Source organism: Lipotes vexillifer, unplaced genomic scaffold (genome assembly GCF_000442215.2).
Source record: "Lipotes vexillifer unplaced genomic scaffold, Lipotes_vexillifer_v1.1 scaffold408, whole genome shotgun sequence".
NCBI classification, from domain to species: domain Eukaryota; kingdom Metazoa; phylum Chordata; class Mammalia; order Artiodactyla; family Lipotidae; genus Lipotes; species Lipotes vexillifer.
The window spans coordinates 1639530-1663818 of record NW_006787469.1 but is presented as its reverse complement, the minus strand read 5'-3'; the positions used below and the strand labels follow the sequence as shown (position 1 = coordinate 1663818).

The 24289-nt window shown below is 40.7% G+C and overlaps 1 protein-coding gene across 1 annotated transcript in view; it reads left to right on the top strand.

Annotated features, from left to right (window-relative positions):
- Positions 1-22342, top strand: part of CHP1 (calcineurin like EF-hand protein 1) — a 39197-nt gene extending 16855 nt beyond the window's left edge. Inside the window, exons 3-7 of the mRNA XM_007460157.1 lie at positions 2432-2512; positions 6094-6221; positions 15150-15211; positions 20117-20239; positions 20384-22342. Of these exons, the coding sequence (XP_007460219.1) occupies positions 2432-2512; positions 6094-6221; positions 15150-15211; positions 20117-20239; positions 20384-20437 (448 nt within the window). The 3' untranslated portion in view covers positions 20438-22342. The remainder of the gene's footprint in view (positions 1-2431; positions 2513-6093; positions 6222-15149; positions 15212-20116; positions 20240-20383) is intronic.
- The last annotated feature ends 1947 nt before the right edge of the window (positions 22343-24289 follow it).

The window sequence follows — 24289 nt, the reverse complement described above, 5'->3', positions numbered from 1 at the left end:
AGCCTTAATCTTCATTTAAAAGGGAGTAATTATTGTTTCTTAACCTCTGTCAAACAAGAGGAACTACATTGTGTTGATAATGTAGACTTTGTATTATAGAACACATTATAGAATAAGAGCTTAGTACATGTTTGTTGAATTAAATAATCAGAACCTCAGTAATTTTCTTTCTTTCATCATTTTAAGCAACCTAGTTATCTTATGAATGGCTTCTTCTAATTCATTAACTGATATAAAAATTATTACCCTAAATGATGAAAGAAGATTAGAATCTGGAGTTATTGTACCAGAACTTTGTGCTTAGTCCCCTGGGTCATTTTCTACCTGGGTAGAAAATGACCAGATGTGGTGGAGATGAGCTTGTTGAGTTAATTAAGCACCCTGTAAATGTTAAACCACGAGAGGATCAGAGAGTTGAAGGCTCCTGGGTAAAATACGAACATTTCATTAGCTTCTAGTGCAAAGAGGGTGAAGGAATAAGTTTTATCTCTTCTGTTAGTAAATGTCTTGAAGGCAGGAATCACCTTTTGAGTTTGTATTCCTTTTTCCCCCCTTTTTATCTGGAAATAATTTCAAACTTACAGAAAAGTTGCAAGAATAATGCAAAGAACTTCATATACTCGATACCCACATTTACCACTTGTTAACATTTTGCCACATACTTCAGTGTGTACTCCCTATAACAAGGACATTCTCATATCAAAATCAAGAAATTTAGCATTTTGATACAGTACTATTATATAATATTCCATATTCTATATGGTCCATATTCCATTTTTACCTGTTGGCTCAGTATTGTCCTTCATAACAATTTTTTTTCCTAGTCTAGGATCATGCATTGAGTTCAGTTGTATGTCTCTTAAGTCCTCTTTGATCTAGAACAACGCTCTGCCTTTCTCTGTCCTTTATGACATTGATATTTTGTACATATATTGTCTTTGTTGTAGGTAGCTTTGTTTTTTTATTTATTTATTTTTTTCCCGGTACGCGGGCCTCTCACTGTTGTGGCCTCTCCCGTTGCGGAGCACAGGCTCCGTACGCACAGGCTCAGTGGCCATGGCTCATGGGCCTAGCCGCTCCGCGGCATGTGGGATCTTCCCAGACCGGGACACGAACCCGTGTCCCCTGCATCGGCAGGCGGACTCCTAACCACTGCGCCACCAGGGAAGCCCAAGTAGCTTTATATTTTTGACACAGAATATCAACCAAATAATTTTTTAAAAAACAGTTACTGAACGTTTTTTGGGAGAGCACCTTTCAAAAAGTTTATGTACTATGGGAAAGAAGTGTGGTTTTTTAGGAAAAAGAACATGTGCTTTGACTTACAGACTTAGATTTAAATTGCAGTTCTGCCACTTTTTACCTCTGTAGCACTGGACTAGTTACTTTATCTCACTGACTCTCAATTTCCTCTGCTCTGGGTCTTCCCTGGCAGTCCAGTGGTTAAGACACTGTGCTCCCGTTGCAGGGGGCATGGGTTCGATCCCTGGTCAGGGAACTAAGATCTCGCATGCCACAGGGCATGGCCAAAAAATTTAAAAAATCAATTTCCTCAGCTCTAAAAGGGTATAGATAAAGTGGTGACATAAAGAAATGAGATGAAGTATATAAACAGAGTTAGAATGGCACATAATGTATATACAGTGAATGATAACTAACAATATTCACTTCAACAGACTTCAAGTTCTGAGAGGATGACTGCTCTTGCCATATTCTGTGGTTAAATACTTCTAGTCTGTAGAAGGCAATGGAGAAAAGGCCAGTCAGTTAGTTGTCACATTTTATGCTTTTTTTTTTTTAGCTGCACCAGACCTTTGTTGTGGCACATGGGATGTTTAGTTGCGGCATGTGGGATCTAGTTCCCTGACCAGGGATTGAACCCAGGCCCCCTGCATTGGGAGCATGGAATCTTAACCACTGGATCACCAGGGAAGTCCCTGTCATGTTTTATTCTCTACTTAGATGTAAATATCACCTGAGAATTCCTTGCATTTCATAAATGCTGTATATCTTCTTATCAAGGGTGCGGAGGCCCCTCTGAATTTTTCCTCCCATATTCAACTCTGCAGTGTTTGATACTTTGCAGTTGCTCTTCATTCTCCAAACTTACTAACTAAGTACAAAATAGTAATGTTCAAGGAATCATTTACAGGGACAGCTTAGTATTTGCTTGTCAGTTGGTTTACTGACATAACCTGTGTGCTGAATTCACTAGAATGTGGCATCGTCAAACCTGGCTTCTTCCACTCCAGAGTTGGTGCAAGAAACACTTGGCAGCTATTAAAGTGCTATTCTTTGCAGTTATTTGGTATAATTTGCCACAGAAGTAAATTCCAGGAGGTAATATCCTTGCTGGGTTGTACTCTAGCATGACTGAAGGAGTTCATGCTAAGGGCCAATGGTCTCTAACCCAAGGTGATTCTCTTGGCAGCCGGGAAGACTTTCAGCGGATTCCAGAACTTGCCATCAACCCATTGGGGGACCGGATCATCAATGCCTTCTTTCCAGAGGGGTGAGTCCCTGCATTTACTGGGCTTCCTTTCTGAGGCTAATCTGGAATGTTGCTGTCGGTTGGGTCATCTCAGACCATGATCCTCCTGATTACATTAGGCCTCTCTAACTCAATCATATCTAAAATATCTCTACCCTCATCCTTGTTTTAAACTTCAGATAGGTCTATTAGCCCATCTTCAAAGTTGTCTTTAATCTCTGTTTATCTTTGATGTAAAACTAAACATTTTTAAAACTTTTATTTGGAAATAATTTCAAATTTACAGAAAAGTTGCAAAATTTGCAAACAGTATGAGGAACACCTGTACATCTTTTACCCAGAAGCATCTGTTGTATTGTTAACATTTTGCCTCATTTGTGTATGCTCTCTGTCTCAGTCCTTCCTAGCTAATAAAAACATCATTCAGGCCACATACATAATTACTACAAATTTTCTAGTAGTCACATTTAAAAAGTAAAAATAAACACGTTAAATTAATTTTGGATAAACAAGTTAAATTAACTTTGGCAATATATATTTTATTTAGCTCAATATATCCAAAATATTATTCAATATGTTATCAATATTTTAAAATTATTATTATATTGTATATTCTTTTTCATATTAAGTCTTTGAAATCTAGTGTGTAATTTATACTTACCACACCTATCAAGTGCTGTAATAATATTAATATAAAATATTATGTATTCTTTTTTCCAGCTTTATTGAGATGTGACTGACATATAACATTGTATAAGTTTAACGTGTACAACATAGTGATTTTATATATGTATATATTGAAAAATGATAGCCACAATAATATTAATTAACACATTCATCACCTCACATCGTTACTTTTTTCTTTTTTTTCTCTTTTTTATTTTTTAGTTACCTTTTTCTTGTGATGAGAACTTTTACCTCTCTTAGCAACTTTCAAAGATACAATTCAGTGTTGTTAACTATAGTCACTTTGCTGTACATTTCATCCCCAGAATGTATTCATCTTATAACTAGAGGTTTGTACCCTTTGACCACCTTCATCTATTTCCCTCATTACCTATTGTATTCTAATATATTACTGATAGTCCAATTTTATCAGTTTATCCAACAGTCTTTTTAGCATGTCCCCTTCCTCCAGTATAGGATCCCAGTCTGGCTCAGTTGTCATATCTCTTTAGCCTCGTTTAATCTAGAGCATTACTTTACTTTTCTTTTACTGACATCGACTATGGATATAGTTCCCCTACCACACACACACTTTCTCAAACAGATTTAGGTTTGTGTAATGTAAAACTAGGCTTTTGATATGCTTCACTAACCTAATACACTGCCTTCAAAGTGCTGAGTCAATATTTACTGATTCAATTAGGTACCGTTTCCTGAATAAAGCTTATCATATAATCTTGTTTTAAGTAATCTCTTTAACAATGTCTTCCTGGTTCCTTGTGACTTGTTTATATGACCCAGAGGACTTTAAAATGTTATATGTTTGCCAGTTCTTAGTAATGAGACCAAGTGTCAGTGAGTACACCATCAGATAAAATATGTGGAGAGGAAATTTTAGAACTCTGAATTGAGAGCAAAGGAATTTGCAAGTTGAGAAGACGGTCACTCAGTAAATTTGAGTGACAGTCAAAGGGGAAGACTAGCAGCCAGTTCATGTGAAGATAGGACTCAATCAGACTGAGACCTGCCCTTTTCAGATTCATGTTGACCATGAGTAGTCACTTATACTTCCTCATTTTCTGATTTTTTTTTTTCTCTCCCTGAAATGCCCTGTTTGTTTCAGGTGTGGTTTTAGTGCTGAATTCTTGCCTTTTTTCACTTCCTTTTTTTAGCCCTTGCAGAGAACTGTCCAGAGATAACTTTCACTGCTCTTTTGTATCCAAACCTTTTGCAATGAAAAGTAAACCCCGTAGAGTCATTTTGCCAGCTTTTTTTTTTTAGTGTTCCCTAGTCACCATTGATTATTTGAAGAAGCAGCTTGTGGAAAGCTGTTTTATAAAGGCCAGACCACCTTTGTTGTGACTACAGTGTTGTCTGTCATCCTTTTCACTCAAGGACACAGTGTGTGCTGATGTACTTGAGGTATATATGAAGAGGCTGAGGATGGCTCTGGACTACACTGCTGGGCTCTTCGCACGCTGCACCTCTGCTTCTTGCTCTAATCAGATACAGATATTTGGCTTCTGTGTTTTTTGTTTTTCTCTGGTCATATTTAGGTTCAATTTGTTTTTAAAGAATGAGATTTGAAAGTAGGACATTGGTATTTAGTTCCCTTTTACTCAGAGACATGCCAGTGATATATGTACTCATTTATCTGTTTGTTCTAGCATGTGACTCAGATCTTATTACACATTCCTTGACTCCTCAGCCCTTACTCACATTTTTTAGAGATAACGCTCCATTAGCGGTATAGCTACCTTAAAGAATGAAAGGTCATTCCTTTGAGTACAAGCGGCTCACAAGCTAGCTTTTGAACTCTACCTTTACAAGGTCTCTGATCTCTGTGTTTGCTGGCACTTAGGAGACCTGACATACCACATCTATTCAATGGGGGCAAAGACTCAGATGTATTTTTAGGTAGCCACAGGAACCAGGCAACCTGTTCTTTCCATGACTGCCTTAGATAAATAGCTATGTCACATGGGACATTCTCTTTTAATATTAAAAACATTCTTTATTCATTCAAGTTTTAGAATTATTTCTTATAGGGTTACTGATTAGCCTGTGGTGTGATAAAAAGATTTTCTCTAATCTTAAGTACCCAAAAAGCTTTGTACACAAAGAGGTCTTTCAAAACATTTTGAGGAAAATATCTATCCAATTATGAGGGAATAATAAAATCATGATACAGCCACACAATTATTATGCAGATGGTTAAAATGTTTCAAAGTGTTTATGCTGATTGTAGACATGCCTAAAAGTTTAAAAAAAGCAAGCTACAAAATTATGCAGTATGTTCACAATTATCAAAAAAGCATAGAAAAATTACTGGGAGATATATTAACAATGATTGTGATTGATTGGTAGCACTAGAAGTGGTATTTTTCTCTTTTCTTTTTATCAAATTTCCAAAAATGTATTTATTGCTTCTATAACTAAATAAACTTTATTTCAAAAGCAGCTTTTACATAATATGCCTTAATGTTAAAATATCACTAGGTACATGTGACTGCAGGGGAGACATAAGAGGTGGTTAGGGAGACACTGGGTTGAAATGACTTAACTTGCTGTTTGCTGCAGAGTCTGAAGCCAGTGAATTCAAGTTCTGGCTTGTCTGATAGCACAGCCCTGCTGCTACTTAAAATCCTCTTTGGGAAAAGAGAAGTAAATTCAATAGGTAATTGACTCTGGTAAGTCCTGTTACCTTTCTAAGTCTGGTTAATAATTTGTAAAGTAAGAATAAAACCTCACAAGCTTGTGGCAAGACTTAACTGAAGATATTTTATGAGCCCTAAAGTACCATGTGTATGGAAAGAGACCTCATTAAATGGGCTTTCAGGCCACTCTAGCTAAACCTGTTAATGTATTGAATTCCTAAGAAATAATCACCTTGCCTTGACTGATAAGATGTTCTTTTTGTTATCTTTCCTGATCAGAGAGGACCAGGTAAACTTCCGCGGATTCATGAGGACCTTGGCTCATTTCCGACCCATTGAGGATAATGAAAAGAGCAAAGATGTGAATGGACCAGAACCACTCAACAGCCGAAGCAACAAACTGCACTGTAAGGAGATAAAGTCTTCTGGCTTAAAATATTTGCTTTTCATTTCTCACAAATCATTTATTTACTCATTCATTCACTGAACAAGCATTTGTTCAAACATAGTGGTTAAGAGCTCAGACCCTGCAGCTAAACTGGCTGGATTTGATTTAATTAATTAATTAATCTATTTATTTTTGGCTGCGTTGGGTCTTCATTGCCATGCACCGGCTTTCTCTAGTTGTGGCGAGCAGGGGCTACTCTTTGTTGCAGTGCATGGGCTTCTCATTGCGGTGGCTTCTCTTGTTGTGGAGCATGGGCTCTAGGTGCGCAGGCTGCAATAGTTGTGGCACACGGGCTTAGTTGCTCCACAGCGTGTGGGATCTTCCCAGACCAGGGATCGAACCCGTGTCCCCTGCATTGGCAGGTGGATTCTTAACCACTGTGCCACCAGGGAAGTCCCAACTGGCTGGATTTGAATCCCAGCTCTGCCACTTTTGGCCCTGTGTCTTTGGGCAAGTTACTTAAAATCAGTTTCCTTTTCTGTAAAATGAGATATTAAGGGGTTTCAAACAGGAAGGTTTGAAGACAATAAGAGTTAGCTGCTAATATATCCTGTGTGCCAGGTACTGTGATAAGTGCTAGAGTGACAACAGTGAGAAAGACCCATCCCACCTTAGAATTTGATAGATACTGGGATGTGACTTAAGTAAGGGTGGACAGCTAGGTTAGTGCAAGACTTAATTTTTGTCTCCATGCCTCTTGCTGCCTTTCCTTGGATATTTGTTAATTTCCCTCTGCCCTTTGTTGGTTTGTGTATGATATTGCCTAATCCCTTACAATACTTCTCCAAGAAATTAAAATTAAATTTCTCTTTTCATTCAACACAAGTTGAAACTGAAATTGTATTGAACTGGGGACTTCCCTGATGGTCCAGTGGTTAAGACTCCGCGTTTCCACTGCAGGGGGCATGGGTTAGATCCCTGGTCGGGGAACTAAGATTCGGTATTCCACGTGGTGCAGCCAAAAAAAAAGAAAAGAAAAGAAAAGAAATTGTATTGAATTGATTGAGCCCTAGCTTCTCTTGCTTGGGTGCACAGTGAAGTCTATGAAGCCACAGAATAAATGGGGCCCATCAAGTTTTTTTGTTTGTTTGTTTGTTTTTAATTAATTTATGCCCATCAAGTTTTTACTGAACAATTTAAAGAAACACTAAAAAGCTTTTTAATATTGAAACAAATATAGATAAACTATAGCATATAATGCCAAATTTACATACATTTGAAAAGTAGTACATGAAACTTAAATTTTTAATTTGTAGCGCTTGGGCCGTATCCCCAGATCTCCCTTGCTTATAGGAGTGTGAGTTCACTCCTCTGTATTTCAGGTAAAGAGTTTGAGAAGTACTAAAATAAGTTTTGCTGTATAAGACAGGGAAGATTTTTGAACCAAAATAATAAAACACTGCTTTTCTTTACCACAATATCATATACCTTAGTGAAGAGTGGAAAATTTAAGTACAAAGAAAACTAAATATAAAAGAAAATAGAATTCTAATGAATTGTTCTCAAATTTATTGGATACTTTATGTTTATTAGTGAATTTCATTTTCTTCTTTCAAGACTAAATACTGTTTGAGACAAAGCCTTGTGTCTTAATATTTTATGAGCTTGTATGTATTTATTACATGTTTGCCTGATGCTGGCATTAATGTAGTAGAAATTTTCTCATTTAAAATGTTGTCAGACCAGGAGTTGATCAGTAATTGAAAAAGTCAGCTAAAGCATAGAATCATAGAAAAGGATACATGGTCTAACATTTTAATTTACCTTATATTATTTAAAAACATATTCACTGGCCAGTCTTTAGATGTAGGACCAAGAGTTGTTTTGTTTTGTTTTGTTTTGGTAAAGTTCTGCTGATGGGAGGTGTGTGACATTTTTGCGTAGAACACATCTATAATGTATAGTCTAAGGTTTCTAGTTGCAGTTTCTTTTTAGTGGAAAGAGAACTTAAAGGTACTTATAAAGCATTCTGAGAATAGAATCTTCCTGCTGTTAACATTTTTTCCTTGATCTTTTGCAGTTGTCCTGCTACACATACTTTAGCAACAGTTTGGTGGGTTTTTTTTTTCTTCAGTGCCTTAATATTGAGCCTTTCAAAAGCAGTCAATCTAATATTCATTTAAAAAATAACTTTCTTTTCACACATTTCCTTTCTTATAAAATTATGTAGTTTTATGAAAAGTACAGATAGCATAGTTCTAGGACAGTTGACACACCTGACTCATCCAACTCAGCATCCAACTCAGCAGGTGGAGTAGACACTCCAGAGTCGCCCATTGGCTACAACTATGCAGTGTGCTGCCATATCAGCTAGAACGATTTGCAGAGGGGAGGGGGAGCATCTGTGAATCCAGTGAGTCGGTTAGGAAGACAGTTAAGAAACATTGTGTGCTAGGGACTTCCCTGGAGGCGCAGTGGTTAAGAATCCACCTGCTAATGCAGAGGACACGGGTTTGAGCCCTGGTCTGGGAAGATCCCACATGCCGCAGAGCATCTAAGCCTGTGCACCAGAACTACTGAGCCTGCGCACCTAGAGCCCGCACACTGCAACAAAGAGTAGCCCCTGCTCGCCACAACTAGAGAAAGCCTGTGCGCAGCAACGAAGACCCAAAGCAGCCAAAAATAAATAAATAAATTTATAAAAAAGACAACATTCTGTGCTTTACGAAACTATGCTTGCTTTTCTAATCCAGGATTAGAGGAGGCTTTAAAGGTTATCAGGTATAACACAGACCTGTTACCTAAATTCCCTCTACAGCCTGGGCTCTACTTTTTTCAAGTCACGAATTCCCTTGGCAGTCTGATGAATCCTGTTGACCCCATCTCGGAATGTTTGTGAATGCATAAAATGAAATACATAGGATTATAAAGGAAACCAATTATATTGAAATACAATTAAACAAAATGTCAAAACAACTTCGTGATACAGTAATAAAGGTGTTTCTTTATTATACACTAAATAACATGTACATGGAGCAGCTCTGTACCTTGAATGTGGTGGTGGTTACATGAAACTACATAGATGATAAAATTGCATAGAACTACACGCACATGCACATACACACATGGTGAAATCCGAATAAACTCTGTGGATTGTACCTCTGTCAGTTTCCTGGTTTTGATGGTGTATTATAGTTATGCAAGATGCTACCATCAGGAAAGGCTGGGGTGAAGGGTATATGCAAAGTCTTGAGGAGATATTTGTACACCCACGTTCATGGTGGCATTATTCACAATAGCTAAAACAAGAAGGTAACCCAAGTGTTCATCAATGAGTGAATGGATAAGCAAATTCATTAATTCACATTGACCCTAAAGAAAATATTCCAGGTAGCATTAGGGGATTTGGTAGTTACTTAGAGTATCAGTGAGGATGTCTTCAGCTGACTCAGCTGACTTCAACAGTAAGGAGATGTATTATCTCACTTTACGAGTGAGGTGGGGCAAGCGTCAAGGTTGATTGTGTTGTCAAGGACCCAGGTTTTTCCTATTGCTCTGCTCTGCCATCCTTTGGGTCTGTTTCATCCAAAGGCATGGCTCCTCATGGTCACATGGTGGCTTTCAGTGGCAGCTGGGCTATGTGCTTCCCTATTCATATCTGACAGTGGGGAAAGAAAGAGGCAGAGAGACAGAATGCCCCCTGAAGCCGTGGATGAGCTTCTTTTAGGAAGGAAGAAGGCCTGAATGCCACCGAAATGGCAGACTTTAGGGTGAGATAGAATAGTAAGTGCTGTTCAAGTTATGCATGGTTCTTACCATTACTTTAGTCTTGGCTTTCAGATCAACTTTTATAGGAAGCTGAACATGAATTAGAATTCTGTTGCATCCTATATGTTAGGATCACATTCATGTAAGTAGACCAGTGAAACCAGAGCTACAGAGGAGTCCTGGTTGTCTTCTTCTCTGTCTGTATTTTGGTTTTCTCTGAATTTCCCACAGAGCTGTGGAAGCAGTAAGACGGCACTTCTTGTTGTAGACTGAGAGCAACTGAACGTTGTACACCTAGCAACACATTTACCACTAAGGCAAATTTGTTTATAGTCCATCTTCCTCAGAGAGTAGTCTCTTCAGGGACTCTGAGAGCATGCTTTGTCCTATTTCTTTTTTATGCCACAGTGAAAGAATGTCAAGGACAATCAGCAAGGCTGAACTGTACCTATGTAGGCACAGGCCCAAGCACACATAGTACTACTGCTCTGTTTGTCTCCCAGGAATGGTTTCCTTATTGTTCTCCTCTTCAGGTCAGTGAGGTTATAAAGTCTGGTGTGGAAGGTACAACCCATCTTAGAATGCCTCAGGGCATGGTAAGCTTCCTTTTTGATGTTCTGATTGTCCTCTTAAATAGTTTACGTTTTTTATAACACATAATGAGTAATGTGGGAAATGAGTCTGCATGAAGATATTTTATCTGGACGATGAGGAATATTGGTGATGTGGCGTTTGGGAGAGTAGCCAAGAAGAAACTGAGCAGCATTATTCACAACAGCCAAAAGGTGGGAGCAACCCAAGTGTCCGTCAACATGAATGGATACACAAAATGTGGTATATGCATACAATGAAATATTATTCGGCCTTAAAAAAGGAAATTCTGTCACATGCTACAACATAGAGAAATTTACTTATGCTAAATAACAATAAGCCAGACACTTGGGTCAATATTATTTGATTCCTCCTCTATGAGGTTCCTAGAGTAGTCAAATTCATAGAAAGTTGCCAGGGCCTAGAGGCAGGGGGAAATGGGGAGTTATTAATGGGTCAAAATTTCAACTGGGGAAGATGAAGAGGTTCTGGAGATGGATGGTGGTGATGGTTACACGACAGTGTGAAAGTACTCAACTGTACACTTAAATTTTATGTTTATTTCACTATAGTGTTTTGGGCTTTTTTTAAGGAAGTAACTGTGATTAAAATGTAAAGGTTTAACTGAGATCATTCATTTGGTCTTTCATTAAGCAAATGTTTGAGCAACTCCTGTATGCCAGGCACTATTTTAGGCCCAGGATACAATGGTGCATAAATCAGATAAGGTCTTTGCTTTCAGAGATCTTACAATGTAATAAGGGAGATAGACTATATGGAAAAAGACAAACGAATAAACAGGATTTATGATCGTGGCAAGTTCTGTGAAGGATATGAATAAGGTAAGATGAGAGAGTGATGGGGGAGGGTGTCACTGCTTTAGAATGAGTGGTCAGGGAAACCTCTGAGGAGTTGAAACCCTAAGAATGAGCCAACCATGCCAAGAATAGCAGAAGAGTGCTCTAGGCAGAGGGGACAACTGGTGTAAAGGTCCTTGGGTAGAAATGAGTGCTTGGTGTTCAGAGAACAAAGAAGCATTATCAAGAAAGAAGTGAGTGGTAGGAGAGGAGGGTAGAGAGGTGACGGCGGGTAGATGACACTGATTGAGCTCTTCCTGTGTGCCAGGCACTGTTTAAAGTGCCTTTTGTGTGCTAACTCATTCAGTCCTCACAACCCTATGAGGTGGATTCTGTTACTCTCATTTTGCACCTCTTGGTGCAACTGAGGCACAGAGAGATTAAGTAACTTGCTCACATAGACATAGCTAGTAAGTGGTCTGGCAGGACTCGGCAGTTAGTCTTAACCACTGTACTGTATTGCTCTGCTGTCAACAGCAGGAGCTCAGAGGAGGGGTCCAAGCTGGAGATGCACATTTGGGAGTCATCAACATTAGATGGCATTTAAAGCCCTGGGACTGGAGATGAGAGATGACAGCTCTGGAGACAGGAGAGTCCAAGTCTCCTGGATTAAGAATGGGGGGAGGGGCTTCCCTGGTGGCGCAGTGGTTGGGAGTCCGCCTGCCGATGCAGGGGACGCGGGTTCGTGCCCCAGTCCGGGAAGAACCCACATGCTGTGGAGCGGCTAGGCCCGTGGGCCATGGCCGCTGAGCCTGCGCGTCCGGAGCCTGTGCTCCGCAACGGGAGGGGCCACAACAGTGAGAGGCCCGCGTACCACAAAAAAAAAGAATGGGGGGAAAGGGAGAGGAGGAGAGGAAAGAGAGAGAAGCTAACAGAATGGCTCAGTCATTTGGCATTTGACCATTCATTATCTCGGGGAAAATGCTGGTTCTGCTGGTTCAGGACCAGAGCTGAGTGACAGAAATCCAAGTCAGTTAAGAAATAACTACTGTTGCTGTAGTTTTTTCTAAAAGACCCTATCGTGTGATGGCTCTAGTTACCCCTCTGCTGGTGTCTTAGTCTGCTCAGGCTGCTATAACAGGATACCGTAGACTGGGTGACTTAAGCAGACATTTCTCACAGTTCTGGAGACTGGACTCTGAGATCAGGGTGCCAACATGGTCAGGTTCTTGGTGGGGGCCCCCCTTCTGGTTCACAGTCTTCTTGCTGTATTCTCACGTTGGGAGGGAGGTGGAAACAGAAAGAGAGAAGGATAAAGAGATCTCCTGTCTCCTCTTTTTATAAGGGCATTAATCCTATCGAGGGCCTCACCCTCATGACCTAATCTAACCCTAATTACTTGCCAAAGATTCCACCTCCTAATAGCACATTGTGGATAAGTTATGGTTCCAACACAGGAATTCTGGGGGAGACACAAACATTCAGTCCATTGCAGTTAGGTTTCAAAAATTAGCTTTTCAGCTTTCTGTAAATACTTTGGCAGAAAGGAATGTAAGTGTTTATTACAGTTACCCCCCAATTAAGAAATTCAGAAACAGATATTTATGGGTTATATAGCAAACAGATTTCCATTGCAAAATCTTTAGTAAATAACACATATTATGGTATTTTAGAAAGATGACAGCATATGCAGAAGAGAGAGAGAGAGAGAGAGAGTGTGTGTGTGTGTGTGTGTGTATGTGTGTTTAGTTTGGGGAATATATTTTTTTTTCCATTCATCTGTTTTATTTTTATTTTATATTGGACTGTAGCTGATTTACAATGTGTTAGTGTACAGGTGTACAGCAAAGTGATTCAGTTATACGTATACATATACCTATTCTTTTTCAAATTGGAAATATATTAAACACACATTCCTTTAGGAACACTTATGATCCTTGTCTCCTTCCCCTTGGAATCCAAACCTCCTAAGCATATAAAGTCTTTTTTTTTTTTTTTTTTTTTTTTTTTTGTGCTACGCAGGCCTCTCGCTGTTGTGGCCTCTCCCGTTGCGGAGCACAGGCTCCGGACGCGCAGGCTCAGCGGCCATGGCTCACGGGCCTAACCGCTCCGCGGCATGTGGGATCTTCCCGGACCGGGGCACGAACCCGTGTCCCCTGCATCGGCAGGCGGACTCTTAACCACTGCGCCACCAGGGAAGCCCGCATATAAAGTCTTAAATTTGATAAAGTTATTTACTCAACTAACCAAATTAAAGAAAACAGACAAACATCAGAGAAAGTCTCTCCTAGTTACTCCCCCTCCCAGAATTTTAATATTGTGCCTTAACAAAAAGTAAATTAGATGTTTCTAAAAGTTTTACTTAGACTTTTAGTGAACTCAGCACGCTCCCCCCCACTTTTTTTTTCTTTTGGTGGAGGCAAGGAGTGATGTTTAAACTTTTAGATATTCATCCATGTTCTCTTGCCCTTGTACCTAGTATTAGCTCTGCCTGGAATGCCACCGTTCATCAGATTTCTGTTTGTCTTTCAAGACCTTGTTCAAATGTTGCTTGAACCGGAAAGGCACATCTGCTATATGCTTTGTTCCCTGGTATTTCATATGTATGATAACACTTGGACTGTATTAAAGTGCATAGTGTGTGTTGCTTTCCTCTACTAGGCTGTGGGTTCCAAGGACGAGATCTAAATCTGTATATCTTAATAACTCTAAAGCTGGATTTGGGCCTTTTAATATTGGCAGTACCTACTGAAAACCAAGAATCTTACTGGCATACTTGAAATGATTCAAAGCCTCAAAACCACAGTATATTCAGCTATAATTATAAGGTAGTCACTTCCTCAGTGTGATTTGTCACAGTGCCAAAAAATCATCCAGTGTTACCATACTTTTCACTTGGTGGCCCTTAGGAAAATGGCACTGTCTGAATGATTTTTGCTCTTCTGAATTCTCTCTCTCAGATATCCTAGTTTCTAAAAGACTTACCTATTGTTAAAGAGGGAGAAGCATGAGAAGGCCAGGACACCATCAAATTCTTGGCATTTCTATTTGACACTGAAGTTCTTTACCTTCAGGATTCCCAAGTAGTTGAGGATTATTTGAAATTTGACATGAATTTGCCGAAGTGGTCATTTTTCCAGAGTAATACTTTGTGTAGTCAGCTGTTTGGTTGCCTCTGTGGCTCCCATTGTTGGCTCCCCCTGAGTGCGGTGCACGGTAGACTTGGGCTGTGTGAGATGGCCTAACTGACAGAGCCACTTACGGGTTTTGGATTTTTTTTTTTAAACATTCTAAGTTAAGGGCTTCCCTGGTGGCGCAGTGGTTGAGAGTCCGCCTGCCGATGCAGGGGACACGGGTTCGTGCCCCGGTCCGGGAGGATCCCACATGCCGCGGAGCGGCTGGGACCGTGAGCCATGGCTGCTGGGCCTGTGCGTCCGGAGCCTGTGCTCCGCAACGGGAGAGGCCACAACAGTGAGAGGCCCGCGTACAGCAAAAAAAAAAAAAAAAAAAATTCTAAGTTAAGAAAAAGGACATTCGACTTATTACGTTATTGATTTGTGCAATAAAGGGCCATACTTCATCTAAGCTAGGATGCCATCAATTATGAGATGCATCCCAGTTTCTTGAATGTTACAATGTCTTTAAAAGCTCTACAAGTAATTGCAGTTGCTCTTGGAAAAACTATTAATTCATTGTCAGTTTTCTGTCAGGTGTCCTTTATATATTTAGTTCCTTGAGAAGGGGCAAAACACTTTTGAATTTCCACTAAATTCTTGTTTTTTTCCTACCAGTTGCTTTTCGACTGTATGACTTGGATAAAGATGACAAGATCTCCCGTGATGAGCTGTTACAGGTATGTAGGAGAGTTCCCATGCACACAAATAACTTGTGTTTGGGCCCTGCCAGCTTATTCTTGTGGGCAGGAATTGTTCTTTCCTTGAGTAAGCATTTATTTAACACCTGCTGTATACAGAGTCCTGTCCTAGATATAAAGCAGAGCAGATGACCTGGGGAAACTTGAAATGGCTCCTTGAGTTCTCACAGATGTCTCCACTATTTAAAAGCTAACTAAATGTCATTTAAGTGCAGACTGGCACTAAAATATGTGAGATGATTTAGATCAGATAGTTCATTTATTGTCAGGTTATTGGTAATTCTGATGACACGAAGGTGAATGCTGCTGTTTCGTATGTCCTTAGGCCTGATGTAAGAGTCAAAGAACTGCTTCTGAGACAGTGTAGCTGAGCCACTACTCACTCGCCTTTGTTGCTCCCCCTAGATAATTCCCTGTTCTAATAGCAGTGACTGGCATTTCATCCTATTAGCATTGCCGTTCTCTTTCTCCCTGCTCCCCCTTCCCTAAATACAAGTTTAGGTAGGGAGAAAATTCTCCTTTTTCTTTTCTTTTTTTAATATTTATGAATCTTGAGGGACTTCTGGCCATCCAGTAGTTAAGAATCTATGCTTCCACTGCAGGAACACAGGTTCGATCCCTCATCAGGGAACTAAGATCCCACATGCTGTGCGGTGTGGCAATAAATAAATAAATAAGTTGATTAATTAATTAAAGGTATTTAAAAAATATTTATGAATCTTGAGGACCCTAGGGGGCTAACACATTCAGGAATTTCCATGGGGAGATTTCTCTATTTCAAGATAAAACTGAAAAGTAAAGTGGTTTCTACTCACCCTAAAGTAAGTCTGAACTCATTGCCTTGAGAAGTCTTCTAAGTTGAGGTTAAGGACCAACCCAGGGTACTCCTACATTTCTGTGTCTGAGTAAAAACCAAAACAGTCTGCAGGTCAATGATAGTGTCCTTTGCTTTTGAATTGGGGACATCTTCCTTTTTCTTTTTTTTTTAAATATATTTATTTATTTATTTTTGGCTGTGTTGGGTCTTTGTTGCTGTGCGTGGGCTTTCTCTAGTTGTGGCGAGCAGGGGCTACTCTTCGTTGCAGTGCGTGGGCTTCTCACTGCGGTGGCTTCTCTTGTTGCGGAGCACGGGCTCTAGGTGCGTGGGCTTCAGTAGTTGTGGCACACGGGCTCAGCTGCTCCGCAGCATGTGGGATCTTCCCGGACCAGGGCTGGAACCTGTGTCCCCTGCATTGTCAGGCAGATTCTTAAGCACTGCGCCACCAGGGAAGCCCCGGGGACATCTTTCTTCAGTAAGAAGAATTTACTTTATTTAAAATTGCTACATCTGGGGGCTTCCCTGGTGGCGCAGTGGTTGAGGGTCCGCCTGCCGATGCAGGGGACACGGGTTCGTGCCCCGGTCCGGGAAGATCCCACATGCCGCGGAGCGGCTGGGCCCGTGAGCCATGGCCGCTGAGCCTGCACGTCCGGAGCCTGTGCTCTGCAACGGGAGAGGCCACAGCAGTGAGAGGCCCGCGTACCGCCAAAAAAAACACAAAAAACAAAAAATTGCTACATCTGGGCTTCTGAGTTCTGAAGAGAAAAAATAGAGGCAGTCGCTCTATAGTTGCATGTTTTTATCCTCTGGCCCAAATCTAACTGCCAGAAAGATATTTTTTGGAGTGGAAGGTTGGTTTGTTTTCTGTTATTAGGGTAAAAAAGCCTGCGACAGGGAGTGGGGAGGAGATCATATGGCCAGAGTGCCAGTCAGTGACTAGAGTGTTCCTCAGGCCTGAAATGACTTTAGGACAAATGTGCTCAAGGATTGTTGAGGTGTCAGAGAACTAATTTTATCCTAGCAAGAAGAGGATTTGAACATTTTACCAAAGTTTACTTTTCTAGACACTGCCATTTCTAAAACATTTGGTAATATGTAGTTCTTAATTATTCAGTTGGTATTAAAAAGTTTGTTCTTGGGACTTCTCTGGCAGTCCAGTGGTTAAGATTCTGCTCTTCCACTGTAGGGGGCTCAGGTTCAATCCCTGGTCGGGGAACTAAGATCCCTCCCACACGAGGCACAGCATAAGATAAGATAAGATAGGATAAGATAAGAAAATAAAATAAAATTTCTGGTTGGGGCTTCCCTGATGGCGCAGTGGTTGGGAGTCCGCCTGCCGATACAGGGGACACTGGTTCGTGCCCCGGTCCAGGAAGATCCCACATGCCGCGGAGTAGCGGGGCCCGTGAGCCATGGCCCCTGAGCCTGCGCATCCGGAGCCTGTGCTCCATAGCGGGAGAGGCCACAACAGTGAGAGGCCCGCGTACCGCTAAAAAAAAAAAAAATTCTGATTGAACTTCTGGGGGTGATGGATATGTTTATTATCTTGATCGGGGTGATGGTTTTACAAGTGTGAACATATGTCAGAACTTATCAGATTGTACATTTTAAATGTGTACATTTTACTGTGTATCAATTATACTTCAATAAAGATAGTTGCTATACTCATTTTATGAGGCCAGCATAACTTGGACATGAAAACCTTGTAAAGACTGTAAGAAAATTACAGCACAGTCTCCTTCACTCACATAGATGTAAAAATCCAAAGCAAAATATTAATACATCGAATCCAGCAATATATAAAAAGGATACTGTATTATAGCCAAGTGGTTTTATACCAGGAATTCAAAGAATTCAAATTAGAAAACCAATCAATAGTATTTCTCCACATTAGCAGATTAAAGAAGAAAAGTTGAATGGTCTTTTCCATAGAATTTTAATAAAATTCATCTTCCATTCATGATTTTTTTTTAAGGTAGCAATGTTGACTTTTTTTTTTTTTTGCGGTACATGGGTCTCTCACTGTTGTGGCCTCTCCCGTTGCGGAGCACAGGCTCCGGACGCACAGGCTCAGTGGCCATGGCTCATGGGCCCAGCCGCTCCGTGGCATGTGGGATCTTCCCGGACTGGGGCACGAACCCGTGTCCCTTGCATCCTGACTTTTTTTTTTTAATTTTTAAATTTTTATTGGAGTACAGTTGATTTACAATGTTGTGTTAGTTTCTGCTGTACAGCAAAGTGAATCAGTTATACATACACGTAGGCCCACTCTTTTTTAGACTCTTTTCCCATATAGGTCATTACGGAGTATTGACTAGAGTTCCCTGTGCTGTACAGTAGGTCCTTATTAGTTATCTGTTTTATATATAGTAGTGTGTATATGTCAATCCCAATCTCCCAATTTATCACCCCCACCAATTCATGATTTTTTTTTTAAGTCTTAGAAAAATAGAGACGGGAGCTTTCTTAAACCAATAAAGGGTATATACAAAATAACCTCACCACGCATTAAAAAAATAGCAATAATAAAAGTTCCATTTGCTAATAAACTTCTGACTGGAACCAAAAGTGACACCATGGAGAGGTGGAAAGAGCATTGACCAGGTGTGGAGGCCCAGGCAGGCGGCTCGGGCCAGTCAGTGGCTGTTGGGACCTGTGTCCAGGCACTTCTGGACCTTTATGTCCTCATTGACAGACTGGATGAGTGATTTTTAAGACACCACCACTCCTGTCCCCACCCCACTGTATACACACAGCACACATGCACAATTCAGTTCTATAATTCTAAAAATAAAACACTTCAGAGAATAATTAGACTGGGACCTGAAGAAGCTGCTGTTTGAGGATGGATTTGTCTAGTTGGCCACACACAGTCAGGGAAGATGGCAAATGGCTTGGCCGTTTAATATTTTTGTTAGCATTGCCACTTTTTATTTATCCTTCAATTTGTATACATTTCTACCCAAATGTACAACTTCCGATTTTCAAGAATTGATTTGTGGGTTGGGGGTGGGGGGAACAGTCTTGATACAGATCAATATTTCAGCTCTTTTTTTCTTTTCAGAAAATCCTATAATATACTTTTAAAAATCTATTTCAAGAAATTGGGGACGGATGTAAAGGAATAGGGGAAAGGGAGTCCTGTGAACAGCTGGGCTAGAAGGCCTTGCTTTCCTGGGGTAAAGCTCAGCTCTTAACCTGTTGAAGACAGAGGTGGTTAACTAGGGCAACACAAGGCATCATAAAAGCACCCTGTCCCCCATTTCATATTGCCTAAGAGCCATGTCATTAGAGTTGCTTGTTTTGCTTAAGGTAGCAGTTTTCAATGTATATTCACACCCTAAAGATGTTAGCAGAATAAGTGGGGAGCAGGCGATCTCTTTGTTATATCTGAGAACAAATTTGGAGAAACAGTGTTTAATTCTCTTTTTTTCCACAGTTCTCGCAACCCTTTAAATGTGCTTGTCATTTTTCTAAAAGGGGGGATTTAGTATTTAACCCTTCAAGGATCTTTATGTTTCTTGACCATACTTTAGGAATATCTGGGCTAATACACTGCCTCAAAGAGGACTGCATTCGGGTGAGATTCCAGAAAGCCCTACCAAACTGACTTAAACCTATAAGGGACTAGTTTGCCTCATGCAACAAGAAGCCTGGGGATAGATTGTCCAGGTTGGTACAGTACCTAAATGATGTCCAGGAGCCAGGCTTCTTCTTGCTCTGGCATCCATAGCACATTTGACTTTCACCTCACGGTCCCAGGATGGCTGCTGTACCACTAAGCATCATATCTACGTTCCGGGCAGGAAGAATGGGGAGGACCAAAATGCAAAGGACTCTCCCTGAAGTGAGGCTTTGCCTTCCTATTCAGTGACCTTGCCAGAGAGTTCTGCTCACATCATTGTCTAGAATGGCCTAGGTGAGAAGATAAGGGTTTCAGCTTTTTGGCTGTTATATTTGAGGACATCAAAGGAAAAGAGGGTGGGTGTGGCTTTTATCTTTAATTTTAGTAAAAGAGTCCTGCTCACCCCCAAGTCTCCAGTAATTCCTGGCTGTTGGTCCTGCAGGTGCTACGCATGATGGTTGGAGTGAATATCTCAGACGAGCAGCTGGGCAGCATCGCAGACAGGACCATCCAGGAGGCTGATCAGGATGGGGACAGCGCCATATCTTTCACAGAATTTGTTAAGGTCAGTCACTTACCTCTTGGTTTGAAGAAGTTAAATCCTGCTACACAGGAGGGAGGGAGAAAAACATTATTCACATAAGAGCTTGAGACAGTATCTCCTGTTGTGACCTTCATAACTGTCGTTGGGTTTTGTTTTTTTTAACAGGTTTTGGAGAAGGTGGACGTAGAACAGAAAATGAGCATCCGATTTCTTCACTAAAGGACTGAGACCAAACTGTTCCTTGCTTTCTAGTATTTAAGAACTGGAACTTGGAAGTCCTCCTGTACACCAGCCCCACCTCCATCCCATCAGTCCCCTTCTCCCAAAGTACTACTGCTGTTGCATGACAACCCCAAATATGTTCCATCAACACAAACCTGCCTTTGGTGTATAAACAGGGCATTACAGAATGGTACACCCCGTCTAATTCTGTTCAGTATCATTCGCTGGATATCTCCATTTCTAAATATCATCTCCCCCTGTTCTGCTGCTGAATGCCATGTGTCCATCCAGTCTGAGAAGTGAGAGGGATTCATGCCAAGAACCAGCCAGCAAAGCTCTTTGACTGGATGTGGACCGTAGCCATGCTGCCTTCCCCCCAGCTTGGGTCTGGCATGCTCCTTCATCCTTTTTTATATGTCCTTTGCTTCCTACTTCTCTTTCACCCAATCTACCATTCACTTAATCTTTCAGTGTCCCTGCTTTTTATTAAGCTTCAATCCCCTCTGTTCTACTTGGCACCCCAAGCTATGCCTGTTAAATGTATTTCTGACTTGGCAGTATAGTTCAGTGGTCTGGCGGTTTTTAATCTACTTTTACTCTTAAATGGGTCTTTGGGATGTTGCCTCTTCAGGAGCTTTTCGGTCAATACTTCTCTCAAAAGAATGTCTTGACCATCTCTTGGTCCTCTCTGCTCTGTCACCAAAGGGCTGTTGGTTGGAGATGTTCTTGAAAGATAAGGGTTATAGAGACAAGTCTTCTGGGTGGCTTGCCCAGGTCGCTCTACCTCTGGCCTCCGATTCTCAACATACATACCTACGTGGCTGCTCCTGTTAGTACAGTGTTGACTCTCCACAAATTAGCCATATGCCTGCAGGCTTGCTTAGTTTGAGGATGCTGTCACCACCAGAATAGCCGCTCTGACAATATGCTTGTCAGGGGTGTTTCTCATGGCTGCTTGAACAAGGAGACTGGGCACCCTAAAAGTATTCCCACCTCTGCAGCATGGTTTATGCCTCAGTGCTGTGTGCCCTGGAATGTTTTTCACTTCACATTTCCAAGTAGAAAGATAAGTGCCTAACTTATCCAGTCCACAAGATTTAAAGATTGTCCTCAGTGTCTTGAGGTTTTACACAAAATTCTCTTATGAATTTTACACCTGGCCCATGTTACTGCTGGAAGCCATAGTCAGCTCCTAATACAGGTCCAAAGCATTGAATGTATCATATCATTAGCTGCCTGGTTACAATGACATCCTAGCTCCTCTCTTAGACCACTGCTAATCCCTTAGGAACAAGGGCTCTGGCACTGGTGGCACGACCTGAGGTGGCATTATAGGCCTTTGCATGAACCAGAGCAACTTCTCTGCCTAAGTCAGCTTAGTATAGACCTCATTGAATCAGGCTGTTATTATCCTAACATCTGTCTTTATGAGTCTCTTCATCCATATCTGTCCTTGGCTGACTTTCTCTGACTCATTGCTTGCTTGCTGTTTTCCTTGCTTTGGAAGGCTATCCAAGATGTATACACAATACTTTAGGAAGGAAATTACTTAAAAAAAAAAAAAAAAAAAAACACTGCAAAGGGATTAGGAAGAGTGGAGAAGAAAGAGTGGCCAGGCTGGATGACTCAAGTATAAATGACTGAGGAATTCTTGGTGAAGTCTCAGTCTTACTTTGTGATCAAGTGATGTAATATAGGAATTGTATAAAAGGGAAGAATTGTCTGACACTGGTCTGTTAGAGAGGTACTTCAGAGGCTCCTTGACCTGCATATTTAAAGTTCCTAAGATTACAGCTTTTTGCTCCTTTTGGCTGTATAGCAATCTGTTTTAATCCACAGTTGTGCCTTATTGTTTCATTAAAATTGTATTCTTTGATCCATCAATAAATACTTGTGGTTAAAACAAAATAACTTGGGTGATTTTTGTCCCTTTGTTTTACAAGAATTTTACATAACTCAGTCCCCTTCTTCAAGTTTGAAATCACAGTGTGTCTCCCTTACTCGGGTTTATGTCTGTGCTATCAAATGCCTTTATTTGAACGTAATTGGAACACGACATGAGATTCTATCAGCTTTTATATCTGCTGCTGCCTGGACATAAGAGGTGGGAGCGTTCATTTAGGGGCCAACACTATATGGTTCTGGGCATGGCTTTGACAGCCTTAGCCACTGCCCACTTGCTCCAGGTAGGATTCCATTTCTGTTCTTGACTCTCTGACTCCTTAAATGTAGAAGAGGTCTAAAATAGGGTATCTGTCTATTGCTTGTTAATAAGTTGTCTACCCCCTCATGTACGTACAGTCTCAATGACATATTGTACCCAGCTATTGTTACGTGGCTTTTCACATCTTCACGTTTCAGTCTGCTCACTAGGGTATGAGTACCTCTTCTTATTTTAAGGTTTAGTGTCACGCCACAAGACTCAAAAGAGTAATAGCTAGAGTCATCCTATAAATTCTAACACAATACCCTCTTCTTTTCCGGTCCCTCTGCCTCAAAAGTCCATTCAAAATGATTTGCACTGTTTCAGCTTTGCTTCATTTTGAGTGTAACTTTAGGATTTGGAGAAAGTGACAAATAGATGGAGTGACCATGCCGTCAGTTTGGGAGGAAGCTTAATGTTACTGACCATGGCCATAGGTATACCAGTCTGTGACTAAAATAAGACATTCGTTGATACTGTAGAAAAAAATTTTAAGAACATTACAACATTACCTGCAGTTTGAAGAGAGTCCCCTTAACTAATTTTATTTCCCTTGCTCCCTTCTGGTCTACCCATGCATTACATATTTCTAAAGTAAATGAAACATAACATGAGATGATAACAGCTTTTAGAAATTAACATATTGTAATATTTCCCCATGTTAACTGTTCTTCCTTGTTTGTATCAACAGTTACATAATATTTTACCAACTTGATGTAATATTTACTTAACCATTACCTTACGTGGCATGTGGGATCTTCCTCGACCAGAGATCAAACCCACGTCCCCATGCGGTGGAAGCACAGAGTCTTAACCATTGGACCACCAGGGAAGTCCCATTACTTTATTTGCTCATTGCTTCCAATTTTATGTTATAAAATAATGGTACAATGAATGCCTTTTTGCATATAATTTTCTTTTTTCTTTGAAAAAATTTTGTGGGAGTGGGATTACTAGAGCAAACTTTAGGCATTTACTTACAGCTTTTGATAGGCTTCAAGAGAATGCCGGAAGCAATCAAATTACTCTTTTACCTTCAGTATTCTTTTTAGAATGTTCTTCATGGTCACCTATTTTTTCAAATTGATTATAGAATCCTGTCAAATTTTGTATTTAAAACACTATTAGAATAGATTGTCTTGATTGGGATTTAGAGCAGGTATTTACTGTAGAGACACCTCATGGAGGACTGTCTTTACAAACTGCATTTCTTAAGCTACAAGCCAGGTGTTTATCCTGTTCCCCAAACACTGAAAGCAGAATTGCTTGAAAGGAAGTCATCATTACTGGACCGAAATTCCCTAAATTCACATTCCTTTGGCTGAGATTTGAGTCAACTAGTGATTCAAACTGAAGATGGCTGGGCTTCCCTGGTGGCACAGTGGTTGAGAGTCTGCCTGCTGATTCAGGGGACACGGGTTCATGCCCCAGTTTGGGAAGATCCCACATATTGCGGAGCAGCTGGGCCCGTGAGCCATGGCTGCTGAGCCTGCGTGTCTGGAGCCTGTGCTCTGCAACGGGAGAGGCCACAACAGTGAGAGGCCTGTGCACCACAAAAAAAAAAAAAAAAAAAAAAAAAAAACTGAAGATGGCTGATTTGCCATTACAGACCATTTAACATCCAGCTTAATAGAAACTCCAGTTTC